Source organism: Barbus barbus, assembly GCF_936440315.1.
Source record: "Barbus barbus genome assembly, chromosome: 23".
In the NCBI taxonomy this organism is placed as follows: domain Eukaryota; kingdom Metazoa; phylum Chordata; class Actinopteri; order Cypriniformes; family Cyprinidae; genus Barbus; species Barbus barbus.
The window spans coordinates 29,526,802-29,551,969 of record NC_136751.1 but is presented as its reverse complement, the minus strand read 5'-3'; the positions used below and the strand labels follow the sequence as shown (position 1 = coordinate 29,551,969).

Below are 25,168 nucleotides of genomic sequence, written 5' to 3'. Positions count from 1 at the left end.
AGAAGTGAAATACAGTGAAAATCTAGTCAAAATAATTAAAGTATGTTTGCACACTGCAGTTCATATAATGAACACAATGAAGAATGATTATTTACGCACCAATGTGCGCATACATATAAATCATAATAAAAATGTACATACATTATCACTGTATGTGATTATATGTGATTTATAGTGTACACATTTATGTTACATGTATTTAAATTTTTCATAATACATATTAAAATACATTTAAAATTATCATTAATTGCATTCTTTATTATTTGATATACTTATGAAGATGTTATGATTGAAGTGAAGTGACGTTTGGCGACCCATGCTCTGCATTTAACCCATCCAAGTGCACACACACTCATCGTGAACATACCCCCGGAGCAGTGGGCAGCCAATGCTGCGGCGCCCTGGGAGCAGTTGGGGGTTCGGTGCCTTGCTCAAGGGTCTCACCTCAGTCGTGTTATTGAAGGTGGAGAGAGCGCTGGTTATTCACTCCCCCGACAATCCCTGCCGGACTTGAGACTCGAACCTGCGACCTTTGGGTTACAAGTCCGACTTTCTAGCCATTAGGCCACAACTGCCCCGTTTTTTAAATATTTATAAAACATTAGTCCCAGAGGTTTATAGTTGACTTGTGACAGTTATAATTATTTAAATATGTACCAAATAAAGTTCACACCTTCAATAATAATTGACTTTCAGAGTACTCTGTTGATTTTGCATGTCACGATGCGTTGCACATGTCTGGTGTATACATTTTATCTAGTGTTTTGTAGTAATGTCTCTTTAAGAAAAGCCTTTCTGCTTTCAGTTTGAGTGTGTGTGTGTGTGTGTGAGGGGCTGCGTATAGGCCAGGTGAAACACAGGGGGCTTCTCAGCTCTGCTGTCCAGTGTTTCTGCCTGCGGTTATGCACTGTTGCTCACAAGAAGGATGCAGTATATGTTGATTGAGTGGAAGAGAGAAATGAAGGAAACATTTGCATATTTGCATGAGATTTGAATGAATAGTTCAAATGTTTTAACACAAAAATGTAAATATAATCATTTAATCACATGCATGCTGTTCAAACCCCCTTTGACTTATTTTCTTCTGAGAAATGTGTGCTTTGCTCTTTTCTGTGCAGTGAATGTGAATGAGGACTGATGTTGCTGAAATCCAAAAAGAATATGACTATGATAAGTAGTTCATTATTTCATTGTATTTGAAGTCTTCTGGTGCTTTTTAAAAGTCTTTTGTGAGAAACAGACTCACATTTAATGGTTCTGTGAATGATTTTGTAATTCCATGCATACGGTGATATGCATACTATAATATAATTACGTTTTGTGACAGTACAAACAATCAAGCAGCTGAGATACAGAGGTATATCACCCTATGCAGGTATACTGTATGCACTATAGATTTACTTTAAAACAATTTCCACTCTGAAATAGCTTGTTTATTACTTATTATCTTTGTTTAAGTTACATCTTTGTAAAGCATACTCTAATGTAGTCTTTATTTACATCTATTTAAAACAGGTATAGACTGTTTTTTTTGGGGGGGGGGGGGTTTAAATTGTGAGATAGAAACTCAGAATTGCAAGAAAAAATAATTTGTCATTTAAACTCAGAATTACAGGGGAAAAAAAATCAGAATTGTGAGATGAAAAGTACAAGCTAAGAGATTAATATTTTTTTACAGTATGCCCTACATGACTACCCTAGTAAAAAAGTAATGTTTAAAATACATTTATTTCATACTTAGTATAGGAGATTTTGATCCACACTCACGAAAACCGTTTTCTTTTTACGTTTTATTTACATTCATCGATGATGGGAAAATGCACAAAAATTTCGTCTCAAAGCCTTCCTCAGTGTGCAAAGCAATTCAATCCCTCCACCCACTTTTCAAATCACTAATTAGGTTGACGTCATCATTCATTAACCAGTGTCCAACTACTAAAATCATTAAATCATTTCCATCTAAACACCAAACAATTCCCATACACAACACAGATCACCACATCCACCCATACATTATATAGGATCTCATATTTATCACTATTATATAACATTATAATTTAAACAGACAATCATCAGTGTCTACTCAACCAATTGACTTTAAAATGTATAACAATGGAAAATTCAATGAATAAAAACATCAGAAATACATCGTCATAAACAATCATTGTTTTTCACACTTTAGATACTCAAGATTCACTATAAAAAAATATTAAAGATGAATTCGACCAATTATCGTTCATTGTAGGAAAACAGAAAGATCCAATTCTTCATTCATATGATTTGGGGTCAGTGATTTAAGTTTATGAATCCAAAATGCTTCTCGTTTCAGTAGTTCTTTATTTATATTATCTCCTCTATGTGACCCAAAGACTTTCTCTATTCCTATACATTCCAGTTGCTTGATATCGTGTCCCAATTCATTAAAATGTCTCGCTACTGAAGATACTAAGTAAAGATAAAATCTATTAACATATTTACTTACATATGTCACTATTGATGTTTTAATGTCACTATTGATGATGATTGTATGATCTTTGAATAATACCAGTCTTTAAATAGATAAATATTCAGCATATTGAAATATACTTAAGTATGTCTTGAGTTGGACTTCAGCACTACTTCCTAAAGTGCATTTAGCACAAAATTAGTTGTTCCAGTTTAGCAGAGTTTAAGTATACCAGTTTAGTACAATTGCAGGGTATTTCCATTAAGTATATACATATGTAAATGTATTTGCATGCTTAGAATGTATTTCAAATACATTTCAGTATATTTATTTTTGTATGCATGCAGATAAAGCTGGGGATATTTTATATCCAACTTTCTATAAAGAGCTTGGCAGTAATATGGTTACATTTTGCAGTTATATAAACAGTCAAGAAGTTGAGATTTGCTGTATATATAGTAAAAGCAGAAACTGAATCAGCACTCAGTGCTGTAATGTCTCACACTGGTATCCTGAACTGAATCCATCTTCCCACACAATTATTCCCACAATACCGTTTCTCTTCTCCACTCTAGAGAGTTTAGGAGTCTGTGCCGCTGTATGAGATTCTGAAAACAGCCATATTCAGCTCTAAGAATGAGCGCTGTGTGTGTTTGAGGGAGTTTGTGAGCACTGGTGCATCTTGGGGGCTTGTTCATCTGCCACATTGAGTCTGATGCAAATGTAAATACAGGCTGTAGGCTGGATCCACCTACTCTGTGTCTCGGCCCACACACAATAACAACACTCCGGTGGATCTCTGGAGGAGGATGAAACCAGAGCTCACGAGATAAGCCGTGTAAGCGCAGGGGAATATTTCATTAGTGGAAGTGATTTGCACAAACCCCTAACCCTAATTTAACCCTGAGTGAAGCACAAAGCAGTTTATAGTTCTACATATCTTTAGATTGCATGCAGAACGCAAGCCGTGGCAGAAACATTGATCCTGATCACTAATCAGTGTACCAGCTGTTCTTAGTCTATTATCCCAGAATACTGTGCAGTTCAGATCCATATCGTCTCAAAGCAGCGGTCAGTGCGTCTGCTGTCGGGTAACAGACGGATGACGGCAGCCACGGGAATGAAGCGCTTGTATCTGTCCCATTTGATGGATTACTGACAAGCAGCATCTTGTTAGAGGGAAAATTGCTGCTTAAATGTGAAAAATCACCTTTAATTCCAGCGTGACAACAAATCAAAGGTACACGTGGCGTAAATGGCGATTTGAGGTAATTGAAAGAATTTCGCTTTTGACTGGCAATTACTCAAATACTGTCTCAAGACCACAATGCATCTGTGAGACAGATGCTCAAACATCATATTTGTCAAAATAAAGGGACAGTTAAATAACTTCACTGCTGTCACGTGGAAACATTACTTCATTGCATATTTTATGGTTTAGGAGAGCAGAAACTAACTTAGTTCTCCTGGTTATTCTCCTGTCTATTGAGTTTAAGTTTGAATTAAAGGCTGTTGATTTGGATTTCTCCTGTGTTGTGCGCTTAGCCACAAACCGTTATAACTGTGTGTATATATATATGCATGTATATGTGTGTGTGTAACACTATCTGATAATATTTAATCTGTTTAGCTGTATCTTTAGTGTCTTTTCAGCTGTGTCTAAGCCTGAGCAAGAGATAAACTGATATCAGTGGCGCGTCCAGCTCATTTCTGTTCTGGCTTTCACTGATTGTCTTTCTTCTCAGGGTTTTGCTGTGAGCGTATGAAAAGCTGAATGCTGGAGTAATTACACTCAAATGCTGCTCTGCTGGCTTGCTGAATTTCACAGGCTTTTAGGAACAAACCAGCACGTCCTCCTCAAACACAAATCCACAGAGGTTCTTCCTAAACTCGCCAGACAACTGCGCTGTTGACGGTCTCAGCGGCCTTGAAAGGAGCCTGCTGTCTACGGAGAGTTTAGAAGAGAGTTTAAGTTCCTTTCACTGAGGATATTGTCAGCTGTGAGTCAGGAGAGCTGCTTTTGAGTTTGTCATGAGGATCTTCAGAGAGTATGCTGTTGTTACAGATGAGAGCTGCCATATGTGCAAAAAACATTAAAGAGAGTGTTTGTTCAGCGTAACTCTCTAGGGACCCTAATAGGGGAACTAGAGCACAATGACTGAGGTACGTGTTTGTGTGTGCATGAGACTGCATGCTAATAGGTGTCCTAAATGTCATGATGGTTAATGAATGGCTCGTTCATGGGCCGTCACATATTGCACACTGATGCATACTGCACTATAAAATGGCAAGATGAAATCACCTGTTCTGATCTGATTGGCTTTATGCACTTTTCTGGAGTCAGGGAAAACAGGTTTATATCAGTCCACTGCTAGTTGAGTTTAACAGTAAGGCTACAACTTTTTTTTTTTTGCTAAAATTTTATTAAACTTTTTTTGTACTAGATTTTGTAAGGTTTATAGGATAAAATCTTTTATTCAAGAGACCACTTGAAAATTCTCAGTTGGTCTGGATTTACTGGATTTAACTATGGGTACGTGTTAATATTTGTTTTATTCTATAAAGGTCTGATAACATTTCTTCAAAATTTCAAATTAAAAGCTTGTCATTTAGAACATTTTTAAAAAATATTATAATTTTTTATTATTTTGCGGAAAATGACAATAACATTTTCATTTGTTGTGATTGTAAATCAGGGTTGTTCCACCAAATACTGATTTCTTAACTCACCTAAAGTTAAAGCATGGGTACTGTGTTGTCTAAAAATGAATATAAACACGTCTGAAAACATGGCATTTTTTTGCTATTTTGACCAATTGTCATTTTATGCAAAAAAACAAACAAACAGCCAACCAAACAAACAAACAACAAAAACTCTAAATAACAACATTTTTATTTACAATTTGGAATATCATCAGTGCTTTACAAAATAAAACAAAAATATGTTTTACATAACTATAAAAGAGAAACTGAAATTTTTCAAGCAGTCTTTTAATTGTTTCTTTAGCTGTATGTTGCATTATTTTTATTTTGACTTCATATTAACATGAAATGTTTCAATTTGATTTTGAATGATTTAGTTTGATACTTTTCTGTAAATAAATTTCAAACTAAATCATTCAAATTCACACACACACACACACACACACACACACACACACACACATGTTGGTTTTTGTGGTTTATGGGGACTCTCCATAGGCGTAATGGTTTTTATACTGAACAAACTGTGTGTGCTATTGCCCTACACCAACCCTACATCTAAACTTAGCCCTCACAGGAGACTTTGTGCATTTTTAGATTTTCAAAAAAACACCATTTAGTATGTTTTTTAAGCCTTTTCAATTACGGGGACATAGGCAGTGTCCTCATAAACCACCTTCATATTGTAATACCTCTGTCATACCCATGTCATTATACAAATTTGTGTGCTCATAAACCACATAAACATGCACACACACACACACACACATACACACACACACATACACACACACACACACACGCTCACACACACACACACACACACACACACACATACTGTACATATACTTAAATAATGTTTTTACAAATAAGAAAATAAGAAAAATAAATAATAAAATATTATTATTACATATTGTTTTCATGATTACTTTTTTCTATATGGTAATCGGTGTTTGGGGAGGAATTTGCTTACAGGTTGATTCATGATGCACTTCTGCATAGTTTACAGATCTACATTCAGATTTATGAAACAGATACCTTATGCACTTATATCAGGAACTCTGAGTAAGAAACAGAAAGTGAGATCCGCCGTAGTGCAGAAGCTTCAGTTCACACAGATACTGTTAGACTCTCACGCATTCAGAGATATGAGTCAGAGAGAGACAGACGCTTACAGAGTTCAAGTTCAGCTGGAGTTTCCTCAAGATCTAGAGGGACGGGATGAGAAGATGTTTGTGGCAGATACTGAAGACCAAAGCTTGAATAAAGTAGTCAGTCAGTGCAGATATCACGCTTGTGTCCAAATAGAAGATTTCTCCATCTCTGCTCAGGCGTCTGCATTATTTTACAGCATCCACTCTTTCTGTCGCATTCGATTCAGATTGAAGCCTCACAACTATCATATCTTTGGCTATGGAGCTGGAGATTCAATTACATGCAGGCAGTCGACTGCCTGTGCTTTAGATTGTCTTACAGAAACAAGGACGCAGGTACAGGTGCTTTGTGTTTATTGATGTAAAATCAGCTTTGTTTATGTATCCAACGCTTTCTTTGTGAGAAATGACGTCAAATGAGCAGCCGCAGAACTCAATGCTGAATTTGTCAGCATGATAATAAACTGAATATGAATGATTGAGTGAGGTCAGTAATTAACTTTTTTATTAAAGAGTTTTTGAAAAACTCTGGCATTTTCAGAGATTGTGTTCACGAGCTAATCTGAAATGTGTGTGATTAGTTATAATGCTAAACACTGCAAAAAACAAACAAACAAACAAACAAAAAAATGCATAAACAACTAATTCAATGTTCTTCTAGATGTAATGGACCCTTTTCACAAGACTGTGAGAGACGGGTTTAATGGTCATCAGCATCGTAAATCGTCGAAAGTTTTTTATATTTAGATTTTTTTAAAATGTATGTACATTTATAACACTATGCTTTGTATTATATCACATTTGCATCAAATTACAAACAATGCGAGGGTGTTTCTAATACAGCGTCTATGGAAGGGTTGTTCTCTCTTCTGACTGTCGTTATCAGTCTCTCTCATTTTTTTTTCCCTTTTTTAAAAGTCATGAAAACACTATAGTGGGATTTTTCTTTTGCTATTTGAGCAAATGGGTATGCAAAAAATATATTTGTGCTAGTTTCCCAGTCATTGCTCTCGAATTTCACCCAACAATGACAACTTCCGCTGCTGAGAAACCCGGAAATGTGAAAAAGGTATATTGACCCTTCGCAGGGGGTTTAATTGACAGGCGATCTGACCAATCACATCACCGAATCCGCCCTTTTGTCCGACAATCAAACCAGATAAGAGAGTAGATTAACTTTGGTGGACTTAAACTTGAAAAAATGGTGTGTATTATTGACGTCTTTCCATGGATGAAATAAAATACCTTCTAATGTTCATTCATGTTTATTTTGTGCTTTATCTATGAAAAGACAATCAGTCGACGTGCGCTTGAACAGAGGCGCTACAGTAATCTGTCATGACACATTAAAGAGCCACAAAACAGTATTTATTGTTTGAATTTCTTAAATCACAAAAATGTGAAAGCTGAGACTATGTTTCATTCCTAAAGTGACCTGCTCTGTCTTGTTTGTCAGCATGTTGTCAGCTTTATCTTTATTTTGCCATGTATTTTTTGTGTGAGAACATGATGTGCGATGTGAGAGCGGTATTGTCAGACATAGCAACAGTAACTAAGGGGGGGGGGGGGTCTTTGTGAAGGGTCAGTTCCTCGAAATGTACACTTTTTACTCATTTTCACATTTCATTTTTATCGCGACAGCTGCAAAAGATTTAGTTTAATCGTGCAGGGCATTTTTTGCTCATTTATCTTGAATTTGTGGGGCATTTTTGCCACAAGCACCCGTTAATTTCCGACCCCGGTGGTGATGAGTGTCTTTCTCTTCCTCTGTGTTATAGATTCAGGGTTCGGTGGGCTGTAGTACATCATCTCTTAACTGCAATGCAGCAGATCCAGACCTGCCTGTGACGTACCGACCGCTGTGACTGACACAAGATATCCCCAAAATCCCATTACCCTCATCCGTCTTCTGCTTCTGCAACATCCCGCTGTTGATCTCACAAACTGCACTATCCCGCAGATCCTTAAAGATACATTCAAGTATTTCACGTTTTAGGAGAAGACAACAGCTGCTTATTTAAATGTGAGAGGATTTGATCATGTTTTAAAGTAAAAGTTTACATTTTGTCATCCATTACTAGCTCTTATGTCACTCCAAACCCATATGATTTTCTTTCTTCCATGAAAAAAAGTGCAGTATGGTATGATGATGGCATATGATCGCTTAGTGTGATGAATAAACCATTGTTATTCACTGATAATCTTTTATTCCCTACATCGAAGCTCTGAAATGGATATTAAAAGTCACATGGACTACAAAAATGACTTTGATGTTCATTTGACTGATTTGACTTTGGTTCTCTCTTGTCTCATCAGCAAATGCAATTTTAAACCTGATGCAATGCATCTAAAACACTTTAGATTTGATTTAGCTACAGATTTTTATAGCACAATGTCTCATGTATAGCAAATAGGTTTGTACACACATACACACAAAAGTTTTGGGTTGGTAAGATCTTTTTAAAAATGCTTTAATAGAAGTCTCTTCTGCTCATAAAGGCCGCATTTATTTGATCAAATATACAGTAAAAATTTTGAAATTTTATTACAATTTAAAATCGCTATTATCTATGTGAATATATTAACTTAAGAATATATGTAATTTATGCTTGTGATTCAAAGCTGTATTTTCAGCATCATTACTCCAGTATTCAGTGTCACATGATCTTCAGAAATCATTCTAATATACTGATTTACTGCTCAACAAACATTTCTGATTATATCAAACTGCTTCATATTTTTATGGAAACTGTGATACATTTTATTTTTCAGGATTCTTTGATGAACAGAGAACAGCATTTATTCGAAATAGAAATCTTTTTAATGTCACTTTGGTTTATTTAATGCATCTTGCTGAATAAAAGTAATACTTTCAAACAAACAAATGAAAATCTTACCGACCCTAAACTTTTTGTCATTTTGGGAATTGGCAGGCCTATTCACTTCATATACACAAAAAATGTTTGTATATGCTTTCAACATTGACCTTTTGTGTTTCACAGACAAGAAAGTCTGGATGGATATGGATTTTCAGCAACATGAGGGAGAATAAATAATAAGAGAATTTTCATTTCTTGTTGAAATATTCCTAGACATCGCCACCTGTGTCTCATTCAAACACTTTATTTGTCTGAATGCACATGTCCTCTTCTGCGGTAATATGCGGTAACCATGCTGGATGAAGTCTCAGGTGTTTCATCTCATTCTGCTCCTTCTGTGACCTTTGTGATCTTCTCAAATGCCAAAGAGATGCATTTCTCCGATTCAGAGCATGAAACAACATTATGCAAAAGATTCCATTGCATTAACATACAATATAAATATTTATTTCCATTGATTAAAATATAAATATGATGCAATTTATAGTGTTTGTAACCACTAAAAAGCTATTTGATTCCTGCTCACGTTTGGCAAGTAACTGGTTAACAGTGTTTACTGAAAAATTACAGAATGAAATGAGACATCACAGCCTTTAATGAAACCTGGAGGAGGGGAGACGAGAAATGATCCTAAATGATTGTCATTTATTGTCAAACAATGCACTCCCATGGTGGCGAGCTTCTATTATGTTGTTAAGAATATTATAATATTTCTGAGCATCGCAGGTCTCGTGATGAATCACCTCCGGTTACTTTCAGTTTCCCACAGCTATGAAGATACTACAGGCCTGTATCATATGCATGATCTATGAGAGCTACATGCGTGTGTGTGTGAGAAAGCCTTGCAGTCATATGGCATGCAGTGAGGATTTTCCTGTGTGTTGTGTATGTAGGTCATGGAGGGACTCGTGTGAACCAGGATTTATGCCTAAATGTCTCTGACTCTTCTAGAGCAAAGATGCATGACCGGACGAGAGGCGCAGGATGATTGATGGCTTACATCACAGCAGAGAAAGAGAGAGAGACTCTATAGGGAAGTTGCAAATGTGAGAGCAAATGTATATACTTTATTTTAATTGGTTTGGGACACATTGACAGGGTTTTTATTGTGGAAGAGTTGTTGAACTTTCTCCTTGCTTGAGTCCAGAACAAAACAAACTGCAGACGACAGGTCTATTCACATGCAGAGCAAAAGCAATGCAGTTCTTCAAGTTCTGGAAAGAACAATTTACCCTTCTAAACAATGCAATTTTATTCTTCTGTGAAAAAACATGGGGTTGCCAGGAACCAGAAAAATTTCCAATCCAAAGTTGACTCAAAACCCAAACAGAAGGGATGAAATCTAGCCCATTTTTTTCCCTTGTTTCCATTTTATTTATTCTGTTTTAAATATTATTTGTATGATTTTAGCTAATTGTATATATGTAGCATATATATATATATATATATTACATATGCTGGTCACTTTTCAGTACCATGAAAATAAAGGGGAACTAAAGGTGTCAAGCTTCATAAAGGCACAAACATATCTTAAAAGTGGTCTTTTAACATGCTTTATATTCCAAATCAACTAAAGTCATGCAATAGCTTTATGTGAGGAATAGGCCAAAACAAGGAAATTAAATTAAATTAAATTAAATTAAATTTAAATTAAATTAAATTAAATTAAATTAAATTAAATTAAATTAAATTAAATTAAATTAAATTAAATAAGTATTTATTATAATTATTCTTTATTTTATTTATAAATATGTTGTAATATATATTATTAATATGTAATTCTATTTAATTTATTAATTATTTAATAAATAATTAAAATAATTAGCAAATAAGTTTGAACTTATTTTTAAGTCATCCCCATCCCATTGAAAATCAGTTCAAACTTATTGGTGGTTAACAGCTTGTTATCAGTGAATAATGGATTAAATTTAGGTCTGTTCTTCACACTAAGCTATTATATGAATTAAGAGTGCTTGTATGAACTGCTTTCATGGTGCTTTCTCATCCTTTTTTGAAGCTTGAAAGCTTAAAGTTCCCTGTTATTGTGAGCAAATGATTTTCATTTTGACTGAACTATTTGTTTATTGCAATATACTGCAAATTTGCTTTTGAAATGCAACCCGTTTGATGATAATACACATTTCATTTGCTTTAAAATAACCTGAGAAAATGCAATATACAAGTCATATTACAATTGTATTACAAATATTACATATTACAAGTCTAATACAAATTTCACTTGCTTTAATGCATTGATGTAAGAGCACACTGCATTATAATGATATAATAAGCATTGTACAGTTAGTAATCGTACAGCTGATGTAATGACATGATGTGCTGTATAGGCTATTAAACACATTCCCATTTTGTCAGCAATTGATTTTAATATCACTTCTTTTTGCTTCACTTGTTTTCTTACTCCTGTGACCTTTATGGTCCTTGTATTTGGAGGCCAACAATGTGAAAAGCTGTCAGATCCACTCCACATGACCCACAAGCTTGGATCTTATTGGTTGGTGAGTTTTATCAATCAAACACAAGAAGAAAAAAAGACCTACAGGTTCTCTCTCTATATGTCCCTGGTGTGAATAGGTTAGTATGGGTTCTTTTGATTTCTAAATCTTGTTTGCGCTGAATATTTGCACTTGGTTCGAATAGACCTTTAATCTGTTTTCTCAAAGTCAACATGAAATAAAAAAAGATTTTATTTGCTTTCCTAATACTCATTTCTGGTCTTATTGGAAATGTAATGTGTATGTAATTTTAAAAAGGAAAAAGGTTTTGTCATTAGATCTTTTTATTTGTCAACCACCTGTTATATACTGTAGAAACATAGCATCACTTTGCAACAAGGTTCCAATAGTTAACATTATTTATTGCATTGATATTAACAATGAGCAATACATTTCTTACATGATTTATTAATCTTAATCGTTAATGTTAATAAAAATACAACTATTGTTTGTTAGCTCATGTTAACTCAAGTCCATTAAATCACAATAAGGTTCTCAAAGGACTTCATGGCAACCCTGTCCAAATAAAAGTTTGGGTAATAATAGTAATAATAATAATAATAATAAACTTTATTTTTCAGGAATTATTACATTTTTTATTTTAAAAAGCCAAAAAAGTAATTGTTAAATTCATTTGATTATATTTTAAAAAGTCAAATTGTTAATGTTTTACCACCAATTTTGATAATTAATTTTTAATTACATTAAAAATTCTGAAAAATGTAAACAGACAGAATAGAATTTCAAATAAATAAATAAATAATATTTCATGGTGCAATATATTATGTAAAATAAATATAATATAATGTAAAATAAATTAAGTTATTTTAGGATTTTTTAAATGTCATTGATTTAGCTCATTAGACATGTTTTTTGATTATTAAAATTGAAATAAAACATTAAAATTGAATCCAGAAAAAATGAAAGACATTGAATTTGGGAAAAATAAAACAGATTTCATAGAGCCCTAAAAATGAAATGACTGATTAATTAATTAAATTGATCATGTTTTATGATTTCACTTAATTAGACGTGTTTTTTTTTTTTTTATTAAAATTGAATTTAACCATTAAAACAGAGTCCAGATCAATTAAGACATGAACAGAGACATTTCTTATGGTCCAATCACTTTCTGATATCATTGAATATCAGAAATACCTCACATTTTGTCAGTAAAATGGCTTTCTAGTGCAATTTCAGGTTGACTTTTTCAAGATTCAAGATTTTTATTCGTCACATACACAATTATACAGGGTATAACCAGCAGTGAAATGTAGGTCAACTTTAAGCAGTTATGTCCAGGATTATGGAAAGAGTCAGAGATTTAGCAGTATGTGCATATGTCACAGAGATTATAACAGAACACACATGACATCTTTATGGTGAAGCAGAGCATTAAGGTGAATATTTGATGAGCTGCTAAACCTTGTCTAGACTAGAGGGCGACCAAGAGCCGTGTTCTGCTTTAACATCCCAAAATCATGCTTCCCTCCGGCTCTGGTTCGTCTCCTCTCTCCTCTCTCTCGCTCACACGCCCCTTTTCTGTTGTAGCACGGGCAAAAAGAGTCTGGAAAGGCAATTTAGCTGGGAGGGGAGACAAATTAGCGGCTGTTTGCTGGATTACATGACACATCCCCTGTTTCCTGAGTGATACAGAAATCATAATAAAAGCTTTGGAAATAGCACAGAGGCTAAATTAAGCAGGCAGAGCTCTCAGCTATCAGCTCTAAAACAATCACAAATGATAATCATATTCTACAAGGACACAGAGACTGTAAAAGATCGTGCTAACTATAGACTTGGTGAGCTTTGTATATTGTGTTGAAGATCAGTGTTTGATTATATTCATTTTTCTCATGCAAACTGCAGGGAGAAGAATTTAGTAATGAGTGCAATCATATTCTATTATGTGGTATAATGAGGTGTTTTGTTTTCTGAAGAAAATGTGTGTGGTGTTTTATGTCTGTGCAAAACTCACGTCCATAGGCTCATTTATTCTAGAGGGTTGCTAGGGTGTTGCTAAGTAGTTTATGGGATGTTCTGCATGATTTGTAGGCGGTTGCTGTGGCATAGATAGATGTATTAGGAACGGTTGTTATTGCATCAGTGTTAGTTTAGTATCATTTATGACAGTTTAATATTAATTCCTTTTTTAATAGTAAGTTTTCTTTTTATTTCAATTACATTTTTTAATAATTTTGTGATGTACTGTTGATATTTTTATTTATTTATTTACTTTTTAGGTTGAGTTTGCTTTTAGTTCAGTTTTAATTTCAGGTTAGTTTTTTAGTGCTTCAACATATTTCCTTTAAATTTTAATTACATTTTTAGTCATTTTGTTACATGCTTTTGCCATTTTTATTATTTATTTATTTATTTTTCCCAAATATTGCTATTTAGGTTTGATTTACTTTTAATATATTTTTAATTTCCTATTAGTGCTTCTTAAACTTATTTCAATTACAGTAGCTTCAAAGGCAACAGATTTTCATCTAATATTTTTATTGTATTTCAATTTCATGCTAATTGGAAAAAATGTTTTTAATAGTAGGTACTGATTGTAACTGTATGGCATTGGTAAATGATTGCTCAGTGATTTCTGGGTAGTTGCTGTATGTAGTTTCTAGGATTACACGATTGCTTAAGAATTCTGAATGTATTAATGCATTGCTATACATTTAATAGGGTATTGAGGGTAGCTAGATTTCTCGGGTGTTCTAGGTCAGTGCTATAGTATGAGTTGCTGTGATCTGAGAAATCGCAAACGCTGAAGGACGATGCACAAGCTCAACTGTAATACTTAGTGCTAAAGGTTTGTTGCATGCACTAGAGATGTTTGCATTAGAAAACACAACGAATTAGAGGATGATTGGAACGGACAGAATGAGAGAGAGGTTACGAGAGCACGTTGATGCAAGGTTTAATAGCTGCAAGTCAGTCTTCAATTCTGTTTCACACATACACACACACACACACACACACACACACACACTCATTCCGCCTTCCTGCTGTGCATCTCATCCTTTCCCATCCTCCCTTCTCTCTCTCTCCTCTCTCTCTCTCTCTCTCTCTCTCATGTCACGTGTGCAGGTCTGTGAATCGCAGCAGCAGCTTTGTGCATCTCTTTCTGTGTGAGCAAGAGAGAGGCTCAGGGCTGCACTCCTCCAAGGGCTTCTCGTACTCTCTCTATTCACACACGCGCATCCCGTGCATCCAGACAGGGGGCTTTCACCATCCCAGACACACCGTCTGCTGCGACTTCTATCTGGGAGAGCCGGACGGAGAGGAGGGATTTTACCCAGGATCCTTCCCTGATTTGCAACAGCATGCACCTGCCGAGCCAGACTTCATCCCAAGGTTGAGTGGAGCGCTGCAGCAGGCGACGAGGGAAGAATGGATCGCAGAGAGAGCAGGACGTGGAACTGAGGGCTTGCTTTGTGCGTTTGCATTGTCGGAGGAGGCTTTGGGCATCGTTGCAGGACGTTTAAGAGTTCGGCGGATGCTAGTGGATGGATTTTGCATGCTGTCGGAGAGGGTTGTGATTCAGGTATGTGTGTGTACTAACTTAAGCTGTTGCTTCTTGAATGTTGAATTGCAATTGAACTGATCGTGCATTTTGTGTGTGCATGCATCCGTGCATTACTTTTTATGTCATTCTGTGCCATTAGACTTTGTGGTACGTCCGACGCTTGATGCTTTCAGCTCACTGATCAACATCTGGTGGAGTGTCCTCACAGGCAGAGAGGGATGATTGAAGCGCTCGTGGATTATAAAGAGCTTTCTAATTCCACCAGCTCTGATTTGTTGCATTTCTCGCACCGAGAGCATGCATCGCGCTTGCAAATTAGCGTTGGTTTAATGCATGCACGGATGCTTGCATGCTGGGACGGCTGCCCCGATGATGTGAACTGATATCCAGCAATGTTCTCAGTCGAGGGGCCTCAAAGTCAGGCGTGCTCATGGTTGAAATGCATGCATTTTCAGATTTAGAAAGCATATGCTGACACTGATCTGTGCATGCCGAGGTTTCGCGGGGTAATGAGTGAATGTGAGATGAGCAACGGCTCGTAATTGTGTTAGTGGGTGGGGCTCTCTCTCTCTCTCTCTTGCTGTCTCTCATCTCTCTATCTTAAATATGCATCAGGAGGGGCTGAGGTTGTCAGAGGAGTGTCTGTATGTGAGGTTCGGGGTCAGAGCCCTGTGTCTGCATCAGATCGATAATCCATGTCTTTTGCATCTCAAGCTCACAGACGACCACACATGAGAATCGTCTCTCCTCGGGGCGACAGAGGGAGAAAGAGAGAGCAGCTAATGAGCTGCCCGTGTTTATGAGGCATTGCACAACACGCTGTCAAGTGCAATAATTTGGAGCAGCTCCATAATAAATGAAGTAAACTAATAAAAAAATAACTTGCAAATAAATGCACAGTGTGCTTTCACAGTAGGCTTTTGGTGAGGAGCCGAGTCAGTTTCACTTTATAGTTCTTTTCAGTTGGATAATGAAAGCAGGTTTTTGAAACCTAACCTGAATCTGCTTAAAGGTGTTTTGAGGTTCGGGTGTTGTTAATAGAATAGGTTGCAGTTCATAATAAAGCATTGCATTCTAGCTTGTGGAATTGGAAAGAAAAATGTTATTGCTCAGAGTTTGGACTTTCGTTACTCAGGAGAGGTTTAAGAATTTTGAGCTAAATAAATAGGTTATCCAAAAATTTAAATGTGCTCAGCCTTAGGCCATGAGTTTGTTTCTTCATCAGATTTGGAGAAATGTAGCATTGCATCACTTGCTCAGCAATGGATGCTCTGCGGTGAATGGGTGCCGTCAGAATGAGAGTCCAAACAGCTGATAAAAACCTCACAATAATCAACAAATAATCCACACCACCCCAGTCCATCAGTTAACATCTTGAGAAGACAAAAGCTGCATGTTTGTAAGAAACAAATCCACCATGGCCAAAAAAGAGTCCTCTCTAACAGCTTCCACTCTTCTTTCCAGTAGATCTTAGTTCATGCATGCAGGGAATTGCTCCCTTTCAGACACAAGAGCATTAGGGCATCAATCAAGTTCTTTCAAGCCAGAGTCAGTAAACCATTTCTTTATGGACCTCGCTTTGTGTGCAGGTCATTATCGTACTGGAATAGAAATAATTGCATTTCCATATGCTGGATTGTTAGTAGTCAGTGCAGCTAAAATAGCAAGATCTGTTCATTTGTAAGTTCTGTCACATAAATTCGTAATCAGTGCAGATTAAAACATACATATTTTCCATAATGGCCTCTGTGATGATCTTTAGCATTGAATTTACATCATATCCAATGAAATTTGATTAGCGCTGTGAAATAGTAAGTAGTTGATTACCTGTTGGGCTTGTGGTGGAAATATGACAGTTACTCTAATCAAATATAATTGTCTCGTCTGTATTTTCAGTAGATTGATTGATTGAGCTCTGTAATTCTGTAATGGCTTTATAAAGAGACAGTGATTTCAGCCATTAATCACAAAAGAGCTAACACATTCAAGGAAGTTAGAAACCTCTGGTCTCAGCATTTGTTTCCATTGGCCAGACTGTACTTTTCTGAGTAGACATCAATGTCCAAAGTCTTAATCATTGCCTAAGAAACCACATGCTGGAGATTTACCAGCCGAATACTTAGATTAATTAAAAGTATCAGCAAGTACATTCGTAGTAAATAATGTGGTCTGGTGATTGTGATATTTGATGTCTGTTACTGAGTGGTTTGGTTGTGTTGAATAGGCAGAATGTGAATCTTATCTTCTTCACAATTTACCCTAAAATCCAAAAAAATTGTGTTATTTCTTTCAAATGAATTGTGATATTTCTTTCAAGATGTTTAAGGACCTCAATAATATTAAAATATTTATTGTCTGGAAATTAATGTTATGATGCAAAAAATTTTAATGCAATGATATTTACTTGAGAAGCTTAGATATTAGGACTTGTTTTCAGAGAATCTGTCTTGAATTAATTAAAAAAAAAAATTTTTTCCTTGAGCTATGCATAATTAAGAAAATGTATTGAGATTTATGCTTAGAACAAGAAAAAAAAAAAAAAAAAAAACTGGATTGTTTTTGCCAGCGGGGGACAAAATAAATTAACTCAAGATTCAAATTCCATTCAAAATATGTCATTTTATCTTATTTACATGACTTTACTTGTGAAGCATAATTGTCTTGTTTTAAGGATATTTTTAGTGGAAAACAAGACAAACTACTGATGTACTGAAATATGACCATGTTCTTGACAGGCGAGAGAGAGAGAGGTCTGTAAACATCAAGGTGTGTGACTCACAGCAACACATCTGTCAACAACGCCATCCACACACACACACACACACACACACACACACACACACACGCACACACACACACACAGGCTCTCACCTGTTCTGTTCTGTATTATAGGGGAATTACTACTAAACTGAGAAAAATGTTTGTTGAGTCTATTTACTTCTATATGTTTATAAATGCACATGTATAACTAGATATTTTGGACTTTCTGAAGAAAATGTGACTCAGCACAATGCTAGGGTGTTGGTTGGTGTGTGATATGGTTGATTAGTTGGTTGATGTTTATTACTTGTTCAAGTCAGCAAATCGTCCCTATTTGCAGTGTATTTTTTTTCTTCACCCACAGAATATCACATCTCTCTTTCTTATGCTATTATACATTTTTAGGCCCTGTGTGAACCATATTTAATTAGATACAAACAAGGCCCTTTAGTGCAGTAATACAGTATGACTGTATTCCTCACCTTTCGCCTCCATTTATGAATAACGTATGAGCCTCTAGACAAAACCATTCATATCTGAATTATTGATATTCAAGCATATTCCACAGCACACAGGGTCTTGCCCTTTACATTTCAGTATATTGTTCTGGTCATATTGTATTTTCTAGTGCATTTGAACTGCACCATTCAGTTGTGATCATTAGGTTGTGTGTCTGTATCATGGGACACTACATGTACCAGATTTCCAAAGGTGGTGTAACTCGATTCATGATTATGTTGCCATGCTCATTTTGAAGCTAGAAATGCATTGATTTGTAAAATAATGTAAACGCAATTATTCATGTCAGACTGTATAAGGGTTTATCGGATCTCCAAAACAACACCGGAATCTTTTATGCTCTAGTTTCTGTGAAAATAAGAAGCTTTTCGCAATTCTCTCAAAATGTGACAGATCTATCTCAGCTGGATTGGATCTGAAAGCCTCATAAGGAACGGACTATGAAATTTGGGCTCTAGTACAAAGAATTATTCAATGATGTATTATACAGTGCATGCAGTGTAACATTCAGAGTTATGCATTTTACATGCTGACCTTCAGTGCAAACTAACTTAAAAGATCTTTCTTTTTCTTTTTTTTCAGAGACATGAGGCCTTTCCTGAAGAACACTCTTGAATATTTCCCTCACTGAGGATGTGTGATGATTTCTGCACGGCACAACCGCATCTGAGGTCACTTCTTCTCTAGACCCTCTATTATACCTCAGGGTTGATTTTCAAAACTCATAAGTGTCTGTGTGCTTTCTGTTGAGCACCGCTGGATTTGAGACCAGCTTTGCTTCATTGCGTCCGGAGTGCAAAACTGCTGAAACATCGCCCTCCATGGTTTCTGCCCATTTCAAGAAGCTATCGTCTTACATCGTAAAGATTTGCAAAGGAATGTTTACAAAGAAACTGGCAAATACCACAAAGAAGAAAGAGAGTAGCGAAAACAAAAAAGAACCCAAAACGTCCCCCGAAGTGCATTCACGGAACCCGACGTTCTCAACCACACTGAAAAGCACAGTTAAAAAGATCTCCAAATGCTCATCGGCACGCAATATATCCCTTGAGGAGGATGACGGCAAAAACGACTGTTCTTCTCTCTCGCCAACATTCAGTTACCGTGTAGCAATTGCCAATGGACTTCCAAAAAATGCCCTATTTCTGAACAATAATGAGTTTCATGAGGTCTTGTCAATTGATATCGATTACTCCGACTCTCTAAACGAGGCAAAACTTGTCCATAGATTTGATGAACAAAAAGCTTATACAATGCCAGTAAGAAGGAACAGGAAGAGTTTGATTAGTTTAGCGCCCTCCGATGGCAGCTCAGAGGGGGAACGGGGAGAGCGCAGCAGTCTCCACACCCTTCGATTGGGCGCTCTGAAAAAACTGAGGAAATGGAAGAAGAGCCAAGAATGTGTGTCCTCGGACTCAGAGGCCAGCAACTGGAGAAAGACTCTTGGCATCAGAAGTAAATCTCTGGACCGGGCTGGCCGACACCAGAAAACCACTACCCTGGAGCCGGGATCCAGCTCGACAGGATGCATCAGTCAGACTCAGGACGTGATGGAGATGATCTTCAAAGAACTTCAGGGAATCAGTCAGATCGAGTCTGAGCTCTCAGAACTGCGAGGGCACGTTAACGCCCTCAAAAGCTCCATCGACGAGATCTCCAGCAGCGTGGAGGTGGTGCAGAGCGAAATCGAGCAACTCCGTTCGGGTTTTGTGCAGTCCAGACGTGAGACTCGAGACATCCACGATTACATCAAACAGTTTAGCCAACAGACCAACAAAGCTACTCTGAGATTTCTAAATGTGCCTGAGGAGAAGTACGAAAAAACGGAAGACCTTATTTATCAGATCCTAAAAGAGAAAATGGGCTTCGCTGAAGCTCGCAAGACATTTAAAATTGAACTGGCCCATCGACTAGGCCAACAAAGAGAATGTTACAATGCTAAACCTCGACCAATTATAGTTATATTTTCAAGCCCCCAAGACAGGGATTTAGTTTTGAAAAAGTGTTATAAGCTAAAAGGGACTGGGATATCCATTTCGACAGATAGTCTAGCACACGATTCGAAAGAAAAGAGAGACAAGCCGATGGCTTCCTCTCAGACGTACGAAAGCATGGACATCAAGGTCTCAGCCAAAGACAAGGCTGAAAGTGATGACTGGGACTCCATGGAAAGCGACAAAGAGCTTGATGAATTAAACAAGAACAAATATGCAATTGTGTCCAAACCACCTCCAAAAAGTAAATCAGACAAGAAAAAGTCTCACGATCACCGAAGGATGGCCGATGATGCTGCATACTCTGTGCACTATGCCGACAACATAGCCTACGATGACCACGACAAGCAAAGCAAGTCCTACTATTCCGACATAACACCTGTATGGATGTCTCAGAGCGACTACTCCACTCCCAAACTCAGCCGGTCTGAATCAGACTGCTCTAAACTTTGCCAGTCTTACTCTGAGGACTTCTCCGAGAGTCAGTATTTCAGCAGAGTCAATGGCTGCTCCTTGCTCTCCTCTTCAGATCAGGAACTCTGGCAACGGAAGCAAGAAGACATGGCGTCCTCTTGGTATGCCAGTCCTCCCAGTCAAACTCTGAGCCAGGAACGACCTTATGCGGAACACAATGAAGTTGAAACCACAGAGACTATTGACAGTGGTGTAAGTAATGGTCTTGTTTGTGTATCAGGGGACAGGAGCCACTACAGTGGCTCTCAGCTATCACTGCAGGGTGACCTCTCACCATGGAAAGACTGGCATCACCTTGAACAAGGTGCTGATTCAGGTTTGGATGCCTCCACAGAACAGAACATAATCTCTGAAATCAGTAGCCCCTTTGACCCTGCAACTAACCCTGGTTTCCCTGAGAAAATAACTAAATGCCTTGAGGTTGATTTGCAATTTGAAGGTGAGACCTATTTGACACTCGATAGCACTCCTGAGACGGGCCAAGATCAAGATATAGATATAGAACCTGAATTTTTAGAACCTGAGCCAGTGTCAAAACCAGAACAAATACCACAGCCAGAACCAGAACCTGAACCGGAGCCAGAACCAGAGCCAGAGGCTGTGATTGAACCCATACTAGAACCAGTACCTAAACCTGCGGCGGAACCACAACCCGAAAAGAAGCCCAAGACCAAGAAGATCCAAGCTAAGCCTGAATCAGCTCCGCAAACTTTGCAGCGACAGGATGCGAACCATCTCCAACAGAGCCAGAAATCTTCCTCCATGTACCGGAGCCAGAGTGAGATCAGAAATGAGAAAGTGGAGGAAGTCCCCAAATCCTGGAGTAGCAGGCTCAGCATAGACCTCAGCGAAAAATCCTTCGGCTTTGGAGGATTTGGATCCACTCTGCAAAGAGCAAAGTCAGCTTTGGATTTTGTGTGGAATAAAGGCTCCCAAAGCACTAGCGCCCCGGTTGAAGAACCGAGCAACACCTCATTCATGGGTAGGTTCAGAACCATGTCCCAGTCCACAGTGAACAGCTCCAGCACAACCATTGACTCGGATGTCTACACAGAGCCTTTCTATTACAAGGCAGAAGAGGAAGAACAACCTGCTGAACAACCTGTGGACAGTGAGACACATTACGTTGAGGTGATGGAACAAGTGCTAGCCAATCTGGAAAACAGAACAAACGCAAACGAGGCTGAGGAACAGTACCAAGAAGAGGAATACGACGTCTCGCAAGAGTATGACATCTCGCAAGAGGGTAACCTTGTGCTGGAATATGACTGCAGCCTTGATGAGCAATATGATGAAGAATACAGTGAGGAGTATGACGACAATCCCATGACCGAAGACACGGCGGAATATGAGGTGAGTTTGGTGGAATACGTGGAAGAAACCGAGGAACCAGGAGCAGAGACCGAGGAGAGTAAGGAGGAGAGTAAGGAGGAGGTGCAAGAAGATCAAGAAATATCAGAAACGAAGGGGGCAGATGAGGTAAAAGAGACTGTAGAACAAGAGGATGAGAACAAAAATGTTACAGAGGTTCCCGTGCAAGAAGCACCACCCAAAAAAAGGATACGTCCCACCTTCAAAGAGGCGGCGCTGAGAGCTTACCGGAAGCAGATGGCTGAACTGGAACAGCAGATCCTGGCAGGAGGTATGAACCAACCAGTTTATATGTTAACTTATTATAGTTGTCTTGAAGGGTTTTAGTTATGGCTTTGGTCGGTGAACCATTGATTAAGTCATTTGAGATCCACTGTTATCCATACATGAGGTCTTGGTTCATGACATCCCAGGGTTGTTCTGAAGGGCAAGATGATGATTACTAGTATTTGATGTTGAGTGGGTAGAATTGGCGATTGATTTTATGTGTGCGTGTATGTGGTTGTTGTCAGTGCCTCAGAGTTCAGATGAAAGTGTACTTCACCTTTTGTGGTCTTCATTAACCTTAGAGAGTCCAATCAACAGTTCTATTTATATTTAACCATTTATTTTGAAAGGAACAGTTCACCCATATAATAATGTTCTTTTCATCATTTACTGTCACTGTCATTCCAAACCTGGATTTTTTTATCGTGCAACATGAAAAGAGACAATTTGACAATGCTTTTCCATTCAGCACCTTCCCATTCAGCAGAAGCGTACATTTATCATTGGTTGTCCAAAAAGGCATCATAAAAGTTGTCCATTTGACTTATGTTCTACATTTCTTCTAATGCCATACAATAGTTTATGTGAGTGATGTAATGAAATTCAAGTCGGTACTCACTAGAAAATAATGTGCCCACCATCGTAGCTCTCAAATTTCATGCATTTTCATATCAGCCCAGGCTTGATGCATGAAACATGCACCACATTTGAATATGTGCATATGTGTCGTTTTATTTTTGGGTGAATTTGTAGGCATGTTTTATTAGCATTTATTTCAGCAGAACAAGTCTCAAATGTGTTTTCAAAGTCAGTTTACCCTATAAACGCTAATATGAACATGCTATTAGTTTGTAAACAGATGTCAATATATGATTAATGGAATGACTAAAAGGAGTTAACAGCGGAAATGTGGCTATGCTAGCAGTTTACCCCACAAAAGCAGAGTTTCCTTTATATCCAGTCAGGAATCAGGGGAATTTCCACCCAGTCTTACTCACACCGAAAGCGCTCTTGACCTAGATGTGAGAATCACAGTCACAGCACACGGCAAACCCAGCGCCGTACTCCACAATGCTGAGTACTGTTGGGTTACTGTATTTAGGCTGCTCATTCATGCTGCACGCTAACAACCAGATGATCTGTGTACTGTTTCCTTAAAACACAAGCCACAAATCACAGACCAAATCAGATCATTTCAGGCATTACAATGAGGATCGGCACCTGTGCACAGTTCAACAATTGGATTCCAGAAATAATTGCACTTTCACTGATATGTTTTACATTAAATAAGTGCACGTAGAGTCTGTGTTATTTTACATTTACGTTTAGTTATTTAATAGATCCCAAGCGACTTACAAATGAGGACAATAGAAGCAATTAAAACCAACAAAAGAGCAATAATATGTAAATGCCGTGACAAGTCTCGGTTAGTCTAAAGCAGTGCACGTAGCAAGGTTTTTTTTTCTTATTTTTATTATAAGAAGTAGACAGAATATAGAAAAAGAATCGAGAACGCTAGTGTTAGAGTGTCCTTTTTTAAATAAAAAGAACACAAGTAGTAGAATAGAAATGGAATAGAGAATGCAAGTCTTAGGGGGTCACGTTTTTTTCTTCTTCTTAAATAAATAGAATAAAACAAGTAGATAAAAAAGAAATAGAATAGAGAATGCTAGTGTTTTAGCGCTAGATTCACCGAATGCACAATGACTTCATACTTGCATTGCATCACTATTTTTGTGCATTTGTCACCTGACTAAACTGCACTGTAAGTGAATTTGCCACAGGTTTTATTATGCATGGTATTACAACACTACAGACCTTTGAGATCTGAAAGGATGCTTTCTACACAGTGAAAGGTGTACAGTCAACAGAAGCTTTAGTCTGTGAAAACAAAGCATCTATATAATGGGAGAAGGAACAGACTGTTCTGCTGACACTGAGTTGGTGTGCTTGAAAGGTTAAGCATATCATTTTAATTTCAGCTAGAAAAAGGCATTCACCCTATAAAGAGAGTGCTCATCTCTTAGGGCTTTCCCTTTATGACACGTGTAGAACTGTGATGTCTACTTATAATTACCAACTAATTGTTGTGTGTGTGTGTGTGTTATATATATATATATATATATATATATGTAGCAGAGGCCAGCGGGTAAGTGCTGTGCAGGTAAAACCTCACTCACCGATCTCAAGTGGCGCCCTAGCAACAGATGCTAGAGGCCATGGCCTTAAGTCTCCTTGTTAGAGTGCCCAACTCCCATGCCGGAGACCGCGGTTCAAATCCCGCTCGTCGTGGGGCGAGTAGGACCGTAACATTGGTGCCGTGACCCAGATGGGAGTGAGGTTTAGGGGGGTGAGTGTAGCAGAGGCCAGCGGGTAAGTACTGTGCAGGTAAAACCTCACTCCCCGATCTCAAGTGGCGCTCTAGCGACAGATGCTAGAGGCCATGGCCTTGCAGTGAAGATATACAAATTTATATACTATATACTATAAATATACTGTCAAATATATTAAAGCAGGGCCGTGCACAGACCTTTTGAAGGGATTATAAGAAACTATAGC

The 25,168-nt window shown here is 37.5% G+C and overlaps 1 protein-coding gene across 1 annotated transcript in view; it reads left to right on the top strand.

The window, feature by feature from the left end:
* The first annotated feature begins 14,810 nt into the window (after positions 1 to 14,810).
* unc13c (unc-13 homolog C (C. elegans)) overlaps positions 14,811 to 25,168 on the top strand; it is a 154,667-nt gene continuing 144,309 nt past the window's right edge. The window contains exons 1-2 of the mRNA XM_079373504.1: positions 14,811 to 15,242; positions 19,086 to 22,613. Of these exons, the coding sequence (XP_079229630.1) occupies positions 19,325 to 22,613 (3,289 nt within the window). The 5' untranslated portion in view covers positions 14,811 to 15,242; positions 19,086 to 19,324. The remainder of the gene's footprint in view (positions 15,243 to 19,085; positions 22,614 to 25,168) is intronic.